General features: G+C 47.9%; 1 protein-coding gene across 1 annotated transcript in view; it reads right to left on the bottom strand.

The window, feature by feature from the left end:
* The window catches only part of PER3 (period circadian regulator 3), a 41787-nt gene that overhangs the window by 19868 nt on the left and 6139 nt on the right, over positions 1-15780 (bottom strand). Inside the window, 8 exon segments of the mRNA XM_046010840.1 lie at positions 464-590; positions 1044-1172; positions 2160-2265; positions 5990-6146; positions 6410-6516; positions 8244-8322; positions 9619-9761; positions 13024-13072. Coding sequence (XP_045866796.1) covers positions 464-590; positions 1044-1172; positions 2160-2265; positions 5990-6146; positions 6410-6516; positions 8244-8322; positions 9619-9761; positions 13024-13072 — 897 coding nt within the window.

Consider the following 15780-nt stretch of genomic DNA (forward strand, 5'->3'; position numbering starts at 1 on the left):
TCAATTACCATGAGTGATCCAATTCCTCTGGAATGCTCAATTCATATGTGAGAAAAGTAAACACGGATCCAAAAAAAAAAAAAAGAGTCCCTAGTTTTTCATTCAATTTAGATCATAAATATTCATTTGTTGTTAAAGACAGGAAGGGGTTACCAGAGCCACACTCTAAAATTAACCCTTTCAGTTGACAGATGCCTCATGGTGGGTGGGGGGGGGGAAATCTACGAATCTGTTATTATCAAAAACGTGAGTTCTTCAGTGGAAATACACAGAAATCACACTCCATGCCCTTTGGCATTCAGGGCAGTATTTGCTGCTACCACTAGCATCATCACCACCATCGTCCCCCAAGTCAGTGGAAGGGCCGCAGCACCGGGTGGTGGCTTTGTGCTCGCACGCGCCACGCCCAGGCAGAAGAGGGCGGACCCGCCGGCAGAGGCTGGGGGCTGCCCCGCTGACTCACCGCCAGGCCGTCCAGGCCGCGTCCCGGTCACTGGCGTATCTGGGGACTTGGCTGTTGACTCCACGTAGAGCTGCAGTCCCCGAGCCGTAGTTTTGTTTCCACGGGCGTACACCGGCTGCGAAGGCAACTTCGAGAAAAAGTATGACAGAATGTTTCAAACATTAGAAAATCAAAAGCGAAACAATAAGCACAGTAAAAGAGAGAACGTGTGTCCCTTCGGGCTCTCCACGGCCACGACGAGAGGCGCGGTAACCGCGTTCGCTTGCTTTCCCGCTGCGCCGCGACACTCTCCACACACCCGTTCCCAGCACGGTGGCTGCGAGAAGGCCCGCGAGGACCCGGAGCAGCACCTCCCGGAGGTGCTATTTTCTGTCTACGAGCAGTTTGCAAGCCAAAATGGATGAGGACGTCTGTTCCTCAAACACGGTCCCAGCGGGCCAAGAACAGACGCCAGGAAGTCCCCGCTGAGGGGCAGACATGGTCCCCACTCCTTTCACAGCACATGGTAGGAGACGGACAGGACGCCGGGTGCGCGCACGCACGCACACACGCACACGCACGGACGACGTCACTCACGTACCGGTTCCCGGCGCGCGGCGTCTGCGCGGGGCCCGCTGGACTCACTGGACGCCACGAGGTGGACGCAGGGCTCTGGGGAGTCGCTGCCGCCCAGGCTTCGGACTCCGCTGGAGGCGCCTCCGTGAATGGGCTAAAGGAAGAAGGAGCCGCACTCGAGTCCGGCGACGCGGCCAGTGGGGTGGAGAGCTGCAGCCGCCCCCTCAGAGCTTACACTGCGGCGCCTTCCCTGAAACCCTGCGCCCGGGCGGAGGCGGACGCCCCTAACTCGGCTGCTGACAGAAAAGCCCGCCCTCGCCTCTGCTTCTCGGGGCAGGGCCTCGTTTTCTAGTCTAAAGCCGCAGAGAACAGAGGTGACAAACTACAAATAAACTGTGCCAAGCTGAGAACGGACGGGAGAAATGCAACAGACCCCAGTTCCCTCCGCGAACATCACTCGTGAAGCCCCGTTTGGAAACGAGCGGACTCGCGGCTACCGGTTTATGAACGGAACCTCCAGTAGGAATCGTTGGCATTTGGTTTCAACAGGTGGTTTTCCCCGCGCTCGCCTTGTAATAGACGCGGAGACCTGCCATTCCTTGGTCCCCACCTTTAAAATCGGAGTCATTTTTTTTTTTTAAGATTTAATTTATTTATTTGACAGAGAGAGATCACAAGTAGGCAGAGAGAATGAGAGGGAAGCAGGCTCCCCGCCCAGGACCCAGGGATCATGACCTGAGCCGAAGGCAGCGGCCCAACCAACTGAGCCACCCAGGTGCCCCGGAATCATTTTTTTAAAAAATCCTGCAGCCCAGCCCTGCAGCTCCGCGCACCGGTACTGGTCGGGAAACAAGGAGGAGGCTCTGGTTTAGGAACCGCTTCCCTGTCCTCGCTGCCGGCTTGGTTTGCTGTTCGAGTGGGATCCTACAAGAATGTGCTGTGCATTTACTCCTCTCAGTAGAAGGAAAACAAGATGAATAAGAAACTAAAGACAACACCAGGCAGACAAAAATTCCCGGAACGCAGGGGGTGAAGATTTCAACCTCCTTGCGGTGTATTTTTTTTGTGAGGTCACTTCGCTAAGATCGGCTGTTACAACACGATCATGGAAATTGTTTGCTTTTGTAAAATCTCACTTTACCTGTAAGAGAAGTTTGTGAATTTGTTCTTGTAGTTCTGTTATGTCTTTGTCATGACTGTTTGTCTTCCTTCTTCTGGTAGCAAAAACATCCTCATTCAGGGGACTCCTGCGAAGTGCCAAGCAGAAGATGGGGTCAGGCAGTTCAAAATTAATTTACAATAAAGTCTAAAGTGATTTTTAAACAGAATGTTCAAATAACAAATCTGTACTTGTACAAAGCAACTCTTTGACTTCAAATAGAATAATATAAAGTTAAATCCCATCTGTGGAGGCAGAAAAAAATACTAAGACGTTATGAGGCTTCTTTGGACCGTCTAGAGCGCTAATCTTTCGACATCTAGGTCAGCATTGTTTTGCAGAAATCTAAAGTCAGTGAGGAGTAACCTCTTTAGATAACAAAATATCTGCAACAACTACTGGTCTCAAAATTAAACATTAAACATTAACTGAGTAAACCTATTGTAGAAATTTTAAGACCCTAGGTCCGCCAAACAACATTTGATGTTTAACATACCTAATCACTTCAGCAACCCAACTCTTGGTGCAAACGTGGCTGTCAAAACCTGCAGTCTTGTTTACACTAGAGCATTTCAAAACCACGACCTGAACACAGCAAGAGGAAGATGTGCCAGCAGAAAACATCACAGAGAAGAAAATGACGTTCATTTAGGACCTTCTATGTGACAGGACCCATGCCACTTTTATACAGCAAGAATAACATTTTCTAAACCCTTACAATGTGCCAGGCACCATTCCAAGTGCTCTAGCAAGTATTACCTCCTTCACTGGAGTAGAAAACTTCTCAAAGTCACCTAGCTGGTAAAGTCTAAATACGTATTCACGAAGGGACCAGAGTCTGGACTTCAGAGTACACTTTTGCCACCACAGTGTATCGCCTCTCAGTACCTCAGTAACTCAAGTACTATTAAGATGATGCACTGAGTCAGACATGTCATCTCCTGAGTCCTCACAACCCTATGAAGCAAGAATCATCACGATGCCAGAGAGGTTGGGTCACTTGCTGCCTCTCATACCCGAAAAGCAGCAGTCAGGGTTTGAATCTACATGCCTGACTCCAAAGCCAGTGCCTTCCCTTTTCCATTCTGCACCCTGCTGTTTCTCACAACTTTTAACACAACCCAATTCCCTAAGAACCGAGATACTTTCCCAAAGGCCGAAATAATGATTAATTAGCAGTGTCATAAAAGTAGTCAGGTAGAGCTCTGCCTTTGGAGACTATGTCCCTCTCTGTCCAGACCCCCATGGCAATGTCTTAGGTGTGCAGACCGTGGGTGGTGCCCACTGATAGTTATCAACACAGCATGATGTATGTGGAACATATATGACAAACTGTGCTTGAATGCACCACCTGGCACACTGTACATAGCACCCCCTTGGCCCGTCTGCTGCCCGTTCTTCCCCAGCTTCCTATTGGCATGTGAGCTCTGTGGGGTCAGGCCCTCTGGCCTGCTGTGCTCACCTCCCTGGTACCTCCAACAGTGCCAGGCACAAGAATGAATCCATCAGGGAAGGAGCAGTCTCGGCGGTGAGGGGAAGGGTTTAAGGTTACATCTGACCCATGATAAATATGGCTATGCGCTATGAGCTTGATACATTCCAGAAACATTTGGGTTTGCTTGTCAAATGAAATTCTGGAACAGAAATAGAACCAACTGCTTTGTGTTGTGAGATCTATTCCTGCCTGTGAAGCTTTCTACAAAACCAGGTAGTACCTTTAGTCAGTAATCACATAACTCAAGATAATGAATGTGCAGGCTGTGGAGACGCAGCCTTGACCCTAAAGTGGCAAATGCCATGCAGTGCTAGGCCCCTGGCTATGGAAGGACGCTGCTTGAGGAGTCAAGGAGAAAACCTGGTTCTTCTCTCCACTTCCCAACCTCCTCCTCAAGTGACCGCTACAGAAGTTACTCTGTCGCCGACTATATGCATATTATCTGGAGGAGGAAAGGTAATAGCACATCACTGCCTGCCCACAGAGAGGTGGCTAGGTTCCCCGCTGAACACCCTCACTGTACCCCCTCATTGGTCCCATTTCAACCTCACACTTGCCAAAACTCCACTCACACATGCCATTTCTAGATCCGGGCTCTCCCATTGCACTGTGGGCCCCAGGTCAGGGGAGATGATGTCTGTGTGGTCTACCATCTTAGTCTCAGCATCTAGCACAATGCCCGGCACACAGGTGACCCGTAAGTACTCGTTAAAACAGCTGCATAAATATGATGGATGATTATTTTAAAAGAGCGATGAACATCTACTAGACTCTAAATTTTTCCCTCACATCATCCTGGAAATTGAGATGCGAATGCTGGTGTAATTTTTTTAAAAATTGCAAACACTGTGAGTGCTTACATCATCAGTTAATTTCATATGTCATGTAATCACACTGAAAGGACAACTGGGGCATCTAGGACATGGCTCTGGCATTGACGGGGAGGGTACAAAGACCAATGGACAGATACCCAGGGGACACCTCATGAGAGCAATCGTACTTGCTCTGGGGTTTCCTATAGTCCTACTAAGCAACCACCTGATTTTATTTTCCTTTCCCTACAGATCTCCCTACCAGGGGAAAAAAAAAGGTCCTTTCTGACCAACATAATAACACTGACTGGGCAGTCATATTTCTTATCCTAGTTACTACATTAGTTTTCTAGCAGACGTTGGTCTCTTGAGTTAGGGCAGCAAGGAGCCCATTTCTCCCATTAGGGTTCCAGACTTGCTCTGCTGAGAAGCCAAAACCCAAAGCACAAAGACGTAGTAGGACCTTGGGACCATTTCTCACCATGGCTAGATATATCCTGTATTATGTAGTATTAGGACATGACAAAATAAGTCTTATTGGTACGCCTACATTCTCAGTTTTATGCTTATGTGCACAAAGCTGTATGACAAAACACAAAAGACATAATTTCTCAACCTTAGCATGATCCTAAATACAATTTCCACGCTAAAAAAAAAAACCCCAAAGGATACCACAGGGGAATCTATGGCACAGCTGAGACACCTACAGGTCAATCTTAATTTTAAATCAAAAAGTCAAGGGACTGGGAGTATTTTAGGCTCCAAGAGTGGTGGCCACTGGACAGGTAGCAGTGATCAAAGAGGCTAGAGTCAGCCATGTTGTCAGGAAAAGAAAAACTAAAGCATCTAATTTTAAAAAATAAAGATTTGATAAAATGGACACAAATAAGTGGAATTTGACAGCAGAAGTGACACAAAATGGTTTACATGGTCATTAAAGAGAACTTTAAAATTCAGAAAAGAAAAACAAAAAAAAACCCCACACACAAAACACCTCACCCCATTACCCTACAATAGTCAAAATTTGTATTTTATTTCTTCTTCTTCCTACTTCAGTGTTTATGTGTCATTTGAACACATTTATATTCATATAGTATAAATTTTATATGCTGCCTTTTGTCTGATATATCAATTCCTCATGTTATATAATCTTTGCACAAATTTCCTTTGACCAGTAATACAACATGTCAAACAAATAGTCTAGAACTTACTTAATGATTGACATATAAGCTACTCTAAGTCCACCATTATGATTGAACATGGTGCAAAATATATCTTTTCTTTATAAAGCTCTTCTATATTTAAGCGTATTTCCTTAGTCTGTTTCCATAAGGGAATCATGAGGTCAAAGAGGCAGAAATCTTTCAAGGTCCCTGGCAGACCAAAAAAAGAAAAAATCTGTTCCTTACTTAGTTATGTATCAACTGAGTCAAAGGGAGTCATGGGTGGAAGAATACTACTTGGTGAGAACAGTCTTCTAGAACCATGAACACTGACTGACTTACGTTCGAACTTTATGCCGACCAATGATGAAAGACACCTTCCGGCTCCACGGGTTCACAAAGCTGGACCAGCTGGAGTCCAAGATGACGTAATCTCCATTTTGTGTACAAAACCGGATGGGTGAGTGTTCAAAGGGAGGGTGGCCTGCGTACTTCAAGACTGTAGAAGGTAATACGACGAGATGAGAATTTATTGAATGCATATTTAGTGCAAGTATTTTTTCTCGGCATTTATTTGTAAGCTCTTCTGATGTCAAAACAGAAAAAAATTGCTTTAGCAGCTTCAACACAGTGCTCACTTGTTAAAGGTTGAACTCTAGTGATTAAGAGCTTATGAGAAGCTCTAACACGAAATGAAATGAAAAATTAGAGCAGAGGAGAGGTTACAGAAAACCTTCCTCCTATAAAGAAGCAGGTCCTTACCATTTTGGTGGACAGCGAGCATGAGAGAACGATCTTCTGGGTGCAGATAAGCTAAGACGGATGTTCCCATCAGATCCTGAGGTAGATAACCCAGCAAAGGCACTGCTCTGGGATAGAGACACAGCACAGACAGCGTGTTACATGCAGCAAGTAATTTTCAAACTTTATACTCTTTCAATAATACTTTTTAACTTAATTCTACCTATGAAAAAGAAAAGGCATGCAGAAGATATCATTCTAGTAATTTATAAAAGGAGCTGTGGGGAAATGGTTCCACGATCTAAGAAATGCTGGGCATTGGACATGTGTCAAAGTCACCTATGGAACTTGCTAGAAAATGATTCACAGGCTCACCACAGGCTAACTAAATTAGTTTCTGGGGTAAGACCAGGAATCTGTATTTTTAGCAAGTTCCACAGGGGTCTCGGACACCGCTCCCGATATATTTACCTATTTATTTATTTTTAATATTTTATTTATTTGACAGAGAGAAATCACAACTAGGCAGAGAGGCAGGCAGAGAAAGAGGAGGAAACAGGCTCCCTGCAAAGCAGAGAGCCCGATGCGGGGCTCGATCCCAGGACCCTGGGATCATGACCTGAGCGGAAGGTGGAGGCTTTAATCCACTGAGCCACCCAGGCGCCCCACCCCTCCCAATTTAAAAAAGTTTACAAAGGTCACATCGTCATGCAGAAGAATGCTGATGGTGTTAGGTGAATAAAGCAGGGTGCACACTTATCCAGCACGATTAAAACTGCGCGGAAACAGTGTCTCCCAGAAGGTAGAAACAGACACCAGGAACACAAAGACATGTGCAGGATGGAGCTTCACAGGAGGGCAGTGGGTGCACAGCTCTCATGGTCACGTAGAAAGAACGGACTCCATGAGTGTTTTCTGTGTGTCCAAATTCACAACCATTTTCTAATACAATAAATTTAAGCCATTACCAGGGTATCTGCATCTAAATATTCTTACTCTCTACAGATTCCATGATACAAAGTATTTCATCAATTACTGTTTAGTTTCAGGGTACCTATTATTAAATAAACCTATTTTCAGATGTTAAGATTTTTTAAAAATCAAAATGAAAAGCATAATTGTGCCAACTGTTTTGACTTTGTTGGTTTCCATTTCCGTGTGCCATGGTGCACTGAGTGCCCGATTTTCTGATTTCACAAATAAGTAAATTCAAAAATAAACGTGGGGAGAAACAGAGGGTACTCACCAGGGAATAACAGTGTTTATTTTTCCAAATAAAAGTATTTAAAAAACAACAATAAGCAATGACTACTATCTGCTATATGATTCTTGAAGAGCACTTCAATACCAAAAAAAGGAGAAAAGACATCAGTTCAAAATGACTGATGATGCTTTAAATTAAGTAAACTAAGCTTTACTAAAAAAAAAAAAAATCTTACTTTTTTTTTTTGTTTCTCCCTTCACTTCAGACTAAGAAACATTTCATCGAAAGGTGTTTTAGGGAATACTTGTCTGATGGAAATCACGTTGGTACAGGAGCTGGAGGCCAGAGTTAGAGTTTTGGTCTCCTTTTGAGGACAATCACGTACCATATCCAGGTTCGCTGTCCTCCCATGTAACACGGAACAATAATTCCTGACTTTAAAGCAGACTACTGTGAAATCAAATACAACCTGCAACTGCAGACGTAGAATATGCAAGATCCTTCTACTAAAACAAACTTCAAGCTAACAAATCTAACAGGCAAATGGATAGACGTCTGTTTCATAATGTAGACATATATAAACGCAATGTAAATGTTCTCATATTTCTATATTCAGAAACAAATCTTTTTCAGGCTTAAGGAAGCACTTACCTTTCATCTATTTCAAGGAAGACACACCCTGGGGTGTGTGTTGTGGTAAAAATTCTTTTATCCACTGGGATTCGAGGAGCTACGAGAAACAGAAAGACTCACCTAAAGGCAAATTTTTTTTTTTAAAGGCAAATATTTAATTAGTCATGCCCTTAACTGACCACTTACATTAAAGAGGGAACAATATCTCAAATGAAACAGTAGAAATCTCACTCTGGGGCCTGGCCTTCAAGAAGCCAAGGCTACGGAGGGCGCCTGGGTGGCTCAGGCGTTAAGCGTCTGCCTTCGGCTAAGGTCATGATCTCAGGGTCCTGGGGTCGAGCCCCGCATCGGGCTCTTTGCTCAGCGGGGAGCCTGCTTCCCCCTCTCTCTGCCTGCCTCTCTGCCTACTTGTGATCTCTCTCTCTCTGTCAAATAAAAAAAAAAAAAATAGAAGCCCAGGCTACGGTTATGTTTTGTAATACTTGTCGTTATTAAGTACATTTTGATTAGCCCAAACGGCAATGGCTACTGAAGTTCATTGTAAGTAGAGTTTGTGTGCATGGAACCACTCACTACAATCCAGCAGGCCGAGCTGGCGGAAGTGAAAGGTCAGGCCTGGTGGGTCTGGTGGTATTTGGTGGTGCTGTGTGACGAAGTACCATGGATTTGGTGTCAGTATTTTAAATGTGGGTCAGAAAACTCAGTCAGTCTTCTGTATTAACGCATGAATTTGGAAATGTAGTTCTGGCGTCAGAGGACAGAACTACAACGTCCACTCAAGGCCTCTCAGAATACTTAAAAAATACAAATTCGTTCTTGTGACCTCACAAGAAACTGTGCAACAGTTTTCATGCTCTTTTTTTTTTTTTTAAAGATTTATTTATTTACTTGAGAGAGAGTGTGTGTGTGTGAGCTGCGGGGGAGAGGCAGAGGGAGGGAATCTCAAACAGACTCCCCTACTGGGCATGGAGTCCGACTCACCGCTCAATCCCCCAACTGGTAAGATCGTGACCTGAGCTGAAACCAAGGGTCAGGCGCGTAACTGACTGAGTCACCTAGGTGCCCCCAAGTTCCATGCTCTTGTTTCACACGGGGCAGAAGCCAGAGGCCACTAGTCACCAGTACAGAATGGTTCAGACTGGGTCTCAGCGGCCAAGTCTGTGCTTAGATCTTAGGATGCACTGACCTTGAAGGAGACAACTAAGGAGTAGTCAGGGTCAGGAAACGGAGACACCAGGGCAGATCAGCTCTAAATGCCCAAGAGTTCAGGGCCAACACGAAGCCTCGAGCACTCTCTTCCGGTGCCGCAGCTGCGGTCAGCAGGCTTCCACATGCTCCCACCTGCACTGCTGTCAGGCTACGTTTGATCCAGAAGCAGACCCTCCTGCCTTACCTTCATAACCAGAGTGAATCTTCTCCACCAGGGTGAGACAGCAGGGCTCAGATTCCAGCTGGCCAGAGCCACGTACATGCAGCAGGTAGGGGATAATCCGGACCGGGCAGTAATGCTTCTCTTGCTCTGTGTCTTGGCCTCCCCTGAAAAGCACAGAGATGGTGAGTAACCTGTCCTGATGCATTCAGGGAGCCCAGCGTGAAACAAGGCCTTGAGAGACGCCTTCTTGGTGATTTCTGAAAGAGACCTATCCAAATCTAAAATGTTTAAATGTGTTTATTTTAAAAAGAAATGTTAGTTTACATTTTCAATTATCCAGTTAAAAAGAGGATTTATGGAGAACCAGCTTAGTGGGTTAAAAGTGGAACCAGCCATTCCACGACTTCTTCTGACCCAAATCATGTGACCTCCTGGTCTTACCTCACGTGCCTCAACCAAGTGCCACATGACAGCAATCAGGGTTCCCTGTGATCATGCCCCCCAAAGCCAGCTCTCCACCCCCCTACCTACACTCTCTCGAGGGGCTGACTTCGTCGCATAGCTTCGTGACTACCTAGATGGGCCCAGGGCCCTGTGTGGGGGGAAGCAGGCAACAGGAAAGCAGGGCTAGAACCTGCTGGCCGAGGCCTGGCCCAGCTGGGCAGGGGCGGCTCGACTCCCGGCCTTTCACCCGGTTTTATAGCTCCAGCTGCCCAGAGGACATTTCTCCTTGGATACATCGTGGTCCCCTTAGTAGCGACGTGCCACAACCGAATCCATACTCCCCGTTTCTACGGGTCACAGCTTGCCTCTCCCACCACTGGCCAAAGTCGTGTCAGGTGGTCTTCAGGGGCCTAGAAGCTCCACCTCCGTGTGCCCTGTGCTCCCCCACCCCCATCTCGCTTCCTTGCCTCTCCGCAGACCCTGGGGCCTCGGTTCCCAACCATGTCCCTGCTTCCATTTGAGAAAAGAACAGCCTGACCCTGACCCTGACCCACCAGCTGTCCTGTGTCTCCCGCCTGTTCCTGGGCCTGCGTCTCCCAGGCTCATCCCATCCCGGCTTCTACATGCTCTGTGTGCGCGGACGAACGGAGCACCTGTCTCCAGCCCCGACTTCTCCCTGAACTCCAGACCCACCTACCGCTGCTCCGTCAACAGCGCGAGCTCGAGTTCCACCAGACAAGGCCAATCAACTTGTGTAAAACCAGGTGCCGGACTCTTCCCCTCCTCGCTCCGGGAAGCGGCTCTTTCCTTTCACATCCAAAACTCGTCCATCAATGAACTCCAGTAGCTCTCCAGAACAAAGACATCCGGAATCCCCAAGGTATGTCCGTGTCTTCCTGCTGCCACTGCCCGGTGACAGCCCTTCTCTCCCCGGCCCTCCTGCTGCCTCTCATCCCTGCCCCTTCTCCAGCGCAGCGCCCGGCTCGGCCCTCTTAGGCCAGGTCGCGACCCTCTAAAAAATGCATCTGGCCCATCTCTGTCCACTGGGGATTCCCAGAAGCTCTGTGAAGCCTGGTTGGTCTCCAGACGTAATGCCGTCTCCCACCTCAAGGAAGGAGGGATCGTCGGAGAAATGACGGACCCCACGTGCGCGGTAGGACAGGTCTAGGTGGCGCCTGGGCCACTGCGCCCAGAGCAAAGGCAGCTGTCAGTGCCCGCGGGGGTACCCTCACACGGCTGGAGCGAACCTGAAAGGGTTCCTGCTGGCCACAAGCGAGACCGTTTGAGCATCACAGAGATGAACGAGCACCTTCTGTTTTCGCTCACATTCTGAAATGCTGATGGAGGAAATGATCCACGGTCTGCAAACTGCTTCAGCACCCGGGGAAGGAGCCGGCGGTGGTAGATACGACAGAAGACTGGCCGTGGGTTAAAGTCAGTGAGTCTGTACCAGTGCACTGTACTATCTCCCGTACTTCCATGTTATTTTGCAAATTCCGAAAGTAAAGTTTTCAAAAAAATGATTAACCTGAACAAAACATTCCCTTCGCAAGTCAAAGCTCCCCATGGTCTGGTCCCTGTTTCTTTATCTCCTTCCACTCTTCTCCAGCCATATGTTGGTTGGAAACCAATGAGTTTCCTCATTACTCCCCCCACAGGCCAAGCATGCTCTGCCCCAGGGCCTTTGCACTTGTCTGCAACACTCTTCCCTCAGGTGGAGGTATGGCTCGCTCCCTCACCACCTTCAGGCTCTGGCTCCAATCAGGCTTCTTATTAGAGAACATTCCTTAACCATCCTGAACACACTGGTAATCTCTCTCCTGCCCAGAATTCCCACTCCTTCCCTCTCCTTCACTGTTCCACATGGAACTTACCACCAGTGGACACACACGTAGGTACCTGTTTGTTAACTGTATTCCTTCCACACACAGAATGGAAGGTCCACGAGGGCAAGAACTTTGCACCCGTAATCTTGCCCGGCTCAGAGAAGGCAAAGAAATATATTTACTAGCAAAATAAACACAAACAGCACTTAGCCCGTGGCGAGCACTCTTCTAAAGTCTTCATTGACAGTTCCTCTGTGAAGGACTGAACGGACCAACGCAGCCCTCCCTCCTGCGGCCCTCTCCCCGGGGCAGCCTTCCCCAAGCACTGGAACGCTGTGGGCTCAAGGGCTCCAACCCCACCGAGTGCTGACTGGTCTATTACAAGGAACTTTCTCTTTAGTTTTCCACATCTGGACCCTTTAGTAACTTCAGAACTCACGCTGGCAATCGTGCTGTCACTGAACCACATTTCCTTATTGCAAAAGGAACATGAACACGGCGCAGCAAATTCAGAAGAGAAAAAAATCACTAACAAATCCTATCGGAAACCAACTATGATTAACATTTGGGTCAGTTTTCTTCCAGTTCACTACATCTGGACCTTTTAAACCCTTCCCTTAGACACGGGTATCTTACTTTCTTTAGTTATTTAAAATTTAGGAAGTCAGGGGCGCCTGGCTGGCTCAGCCGGTAGAGTGTGTGTCTCTTGATCTCACCAGGTCCCAAGTTCAAGCCCCACTGTAGGCACAGAGCTTGCTTAAAAAAAATTTTTTTAATCAAGTAAAATTTCAAAAATTAATTTTAAGTGTGATCAAGAGTCAAAAAGCAAACAAAAACCAACAGATGCCCAAACAATGGGCATTTGAAAGTGTACTTAACATCATCCAGCGGTTCCTAGTGAGAAAGAGAGACAGAGAGCATGAGAGAGAGCACGAGAGAGCGCGAGCACCCGCGGCTAAGAATGATCTCTCTGTTCTTTGTCCGGACTGTATGATTATCTCGTCATTTTGAGTGTACGCTCCTTCTCCTCAATTAAAACACAAACTTCCTGTGGCAAGAACCCAGTGCTAGCTTAATACAAAAGAATCTAAAAAGGGGCCCCCCCAAATCAGACTGTAACCCATCGTTCCTGCCCCTCACAAGGCCCTAGACTTACCGGATCCTGCAGAAAAAGGATTTCACCGGAGCGGAGTCTTACTGAGATGCTGCAGGAAACAGAGACAAAGCGTTAATCACCCCCTCCCAGAGCAACAGGCCAGAGCAGCTCACTGTCCGCAAGACAAACTCCAATTATCCCCCAAACAAATGAGACACTGCTCTTTTAAAGGAGATACCCTTGATTCAAACAGGGCTTCTGCCCTCCCTCTGAGATGGAGTTACACCCAGTATTTTCCAGGGGGATTTGGTAATCTAGCTGTGACCCCCAGGGAGACAGCGAGCATATGTATGTAGGGCTGAGGGCTTTCCCTCATCAAACTGCTGAAACTGCCCATGCTCCCCCTTCCGAGGTCAAGGCAATGATCTGGGGACACAGTCACTTTGGTCACGTTCTATTTCACGGTGATAGTCTGCACAGGTCTCAAAAACTGCCGATCTGGACCACTTACAGCGTTTAGGTACAGGATACAGAAATGTCTCACTGTTTTCTGTCCTTGGACAAAATCCCCAAAGTTGGGGCCCAGAAATGACACGATCATCTCAGGCCTCTCACCATGGAGTGCCTCCCTGGTCTACAGAAGATCGTACCAACCACCAGGGTCTCTAAGGACACATTCTCACCAGCCTCACAGCAATGTTTGCGCTGGTTTTGTGGATTTCGGTGTTAATTTCATTGATTTGTCAAGTGGTAATTCTGAAATGTTTAATTTACCTTGATCGAGGGGCTGAACCTTTTCCCAAGTGTTTATCTACTATTTAGCTCTCCTCTGCTTAGAGAGCATTGATCTTTGGGGCACTTGCCCACTGGGGTGAAAAAGCCTCAGTTACAGGAACCAAGGAAATGCTTAAAACCAAGGAGATGTTTTACAAGCATACACCAAAGGAGCAGAAACAACGAGAACTCTGAAGAACCAAAACAGGACACGTGGTCCGGGTCTTTGCACTTCTGAGGAGATCACAGAAGAGTCAGAAAATGGGCTTTTGAATGATCAGGGAAAATGTATGTGATTAAAAAAGCAAACAAACAAAAAAAACCCCAGAAAAACCAAACCACAAAAACTCCCAGTTTCAAAGGCACCAATGATCGAACTCTCAGAATTCAGAACACTATGGAAGTCACAGTCCTGGAATTCTGAAACCAGAAGACTGTCCTTACAGCTCGTCTGTGAGGAGGAACGGAGCTGACAAGGTCAGCTCCCTGAACTCATGGCTCTGAGACACCCAACGGGCCTTAACATTGAAACCACCCCAGGAAAGGCTCAGAGAAGCTTGTGGAGGGATGATGGCAAGGTAAGGATGTCTCAGAAATATTCTTAACTTTTTGAGATGATTTTTATAAACAGGACCCATTCCTTGGTGTCGTTTTCAAATGCCAACCTTCATGTGGCCACGTTTGATGTCCTGTTTGATGGTTCCTGCCGCAGACACTGACATGGTCTGGAGGGGCAGCGGATCCCAGCAAGGGCCCTGACTCACACCGCCAGGGTGAAATCCCGCTCTGCGCCTGCCGGTAGTGCGACCTCAGATGAGTCCCTTAGCTCTGTGCCTTAGGATCAGAGAGACGGAGAAAGGGCGTGGCTCCCGGCTTCAGGGGACATCACTGACCACAGGCCACAGCTGCTATCCCAGGGCCCCACTTTTGGTGGCTGTTCCCACCCAGGGCCCGTGCACGGAGCGGTACTGAGGACCATTCCATGGAGATGCAGGGCTCCTCTGGTGCGTGACCGTGGTTGGGACTTCCCTTTGACTGCCTGGCCAAGCGGTCCTATGAGCCGTGTGGCAGGCCAAGCCGCCTCCTCCCCAGTCCCCCAGTCCCCGCTCCTTCCACGGATGTCAGGCAAGCACTGTGGGCTCCCTTCCATCCCCCACCCCCTGCGGCATGTCGCTTCCACAGCTAACCCCACCTTGGCATCTGCTGCTCCGGAGACCCGAACTAACAGTTACTTTATCCGTCAGCTGGGGACAGTGATGGGGTCTACCGCTCCTAAGGTTTTTGTGAAGATTAGTCAATCCACTGAAACATGAAGAAAGGCACCGGCAAACAGTAACCGTTCAACAGAACGGTAGCAAAGAAGAGGAGCCCTCGTGCTGCAGAACGTTCCAGATACTCAAGTGCTCCAACTGCCGGCGTGCTTGCTTCTCTCAGCGGCCATGTGTTAGCTGGTGGGACACGACGATTTTACAGTGAGAAGTTAAATGGCCTCCTTGGTTCCAGAAGGGACAAAACTCAATTTTTAAAACTCCGGTCTTCCGATTTCCTTGCTTAAAATTGTCTGCACGGGAAATACAGCAACTCCAGCGGAAGGGAGGCTTGCGTGTACTGGGTGTGAGGACAGCAGGCACGCAGTCTCCAGGAGTCCTGCAGGACCGAGAGCCCGACTGTGGGATCTCAAACAGTGGACGCGAGACCCTTCTCAGTTCCACACCTCGGCTGCAGGGGCGAATCCTTGTTTTCGGATGTGCACGCTACATAACAGCGGTCAGATCCTTCCGGAAGGTCTGTACGAGCCAAAGTGGAAACATCCTCTGACGCCAGGCCAAAGGCTGACGTTTGCTGAGTTCCCAGCTTCCCATGTCCCCTTCACGCTCCAGGAGCTCAGAGGAAGGGCAGAAGGAGGCAGCAGCGGCCTAGCCCAGAACCGGCTCAAGAAGAGCCAGAATCACGGAGGTGTGCGAGGTGAAGCCCAGTGCGGGCAGTCACCAGGAGGAGCACCATCTCTTTACGGAGAAAGTAAAAATTCAGGTCCCCAAAACA

Source organism: Meles meles, chromosome 1 (genome assembly GCF_922984935.1).
Source record: "Meles meles chromosome 1, mMelMel3.1 paternal haplotype, whole genome shotgun sequence".
NCBI lineage: Eukaryota > Metazoa > Chordata > Mammalia > Carnivora > Mustelidae > Meles > Meles meles.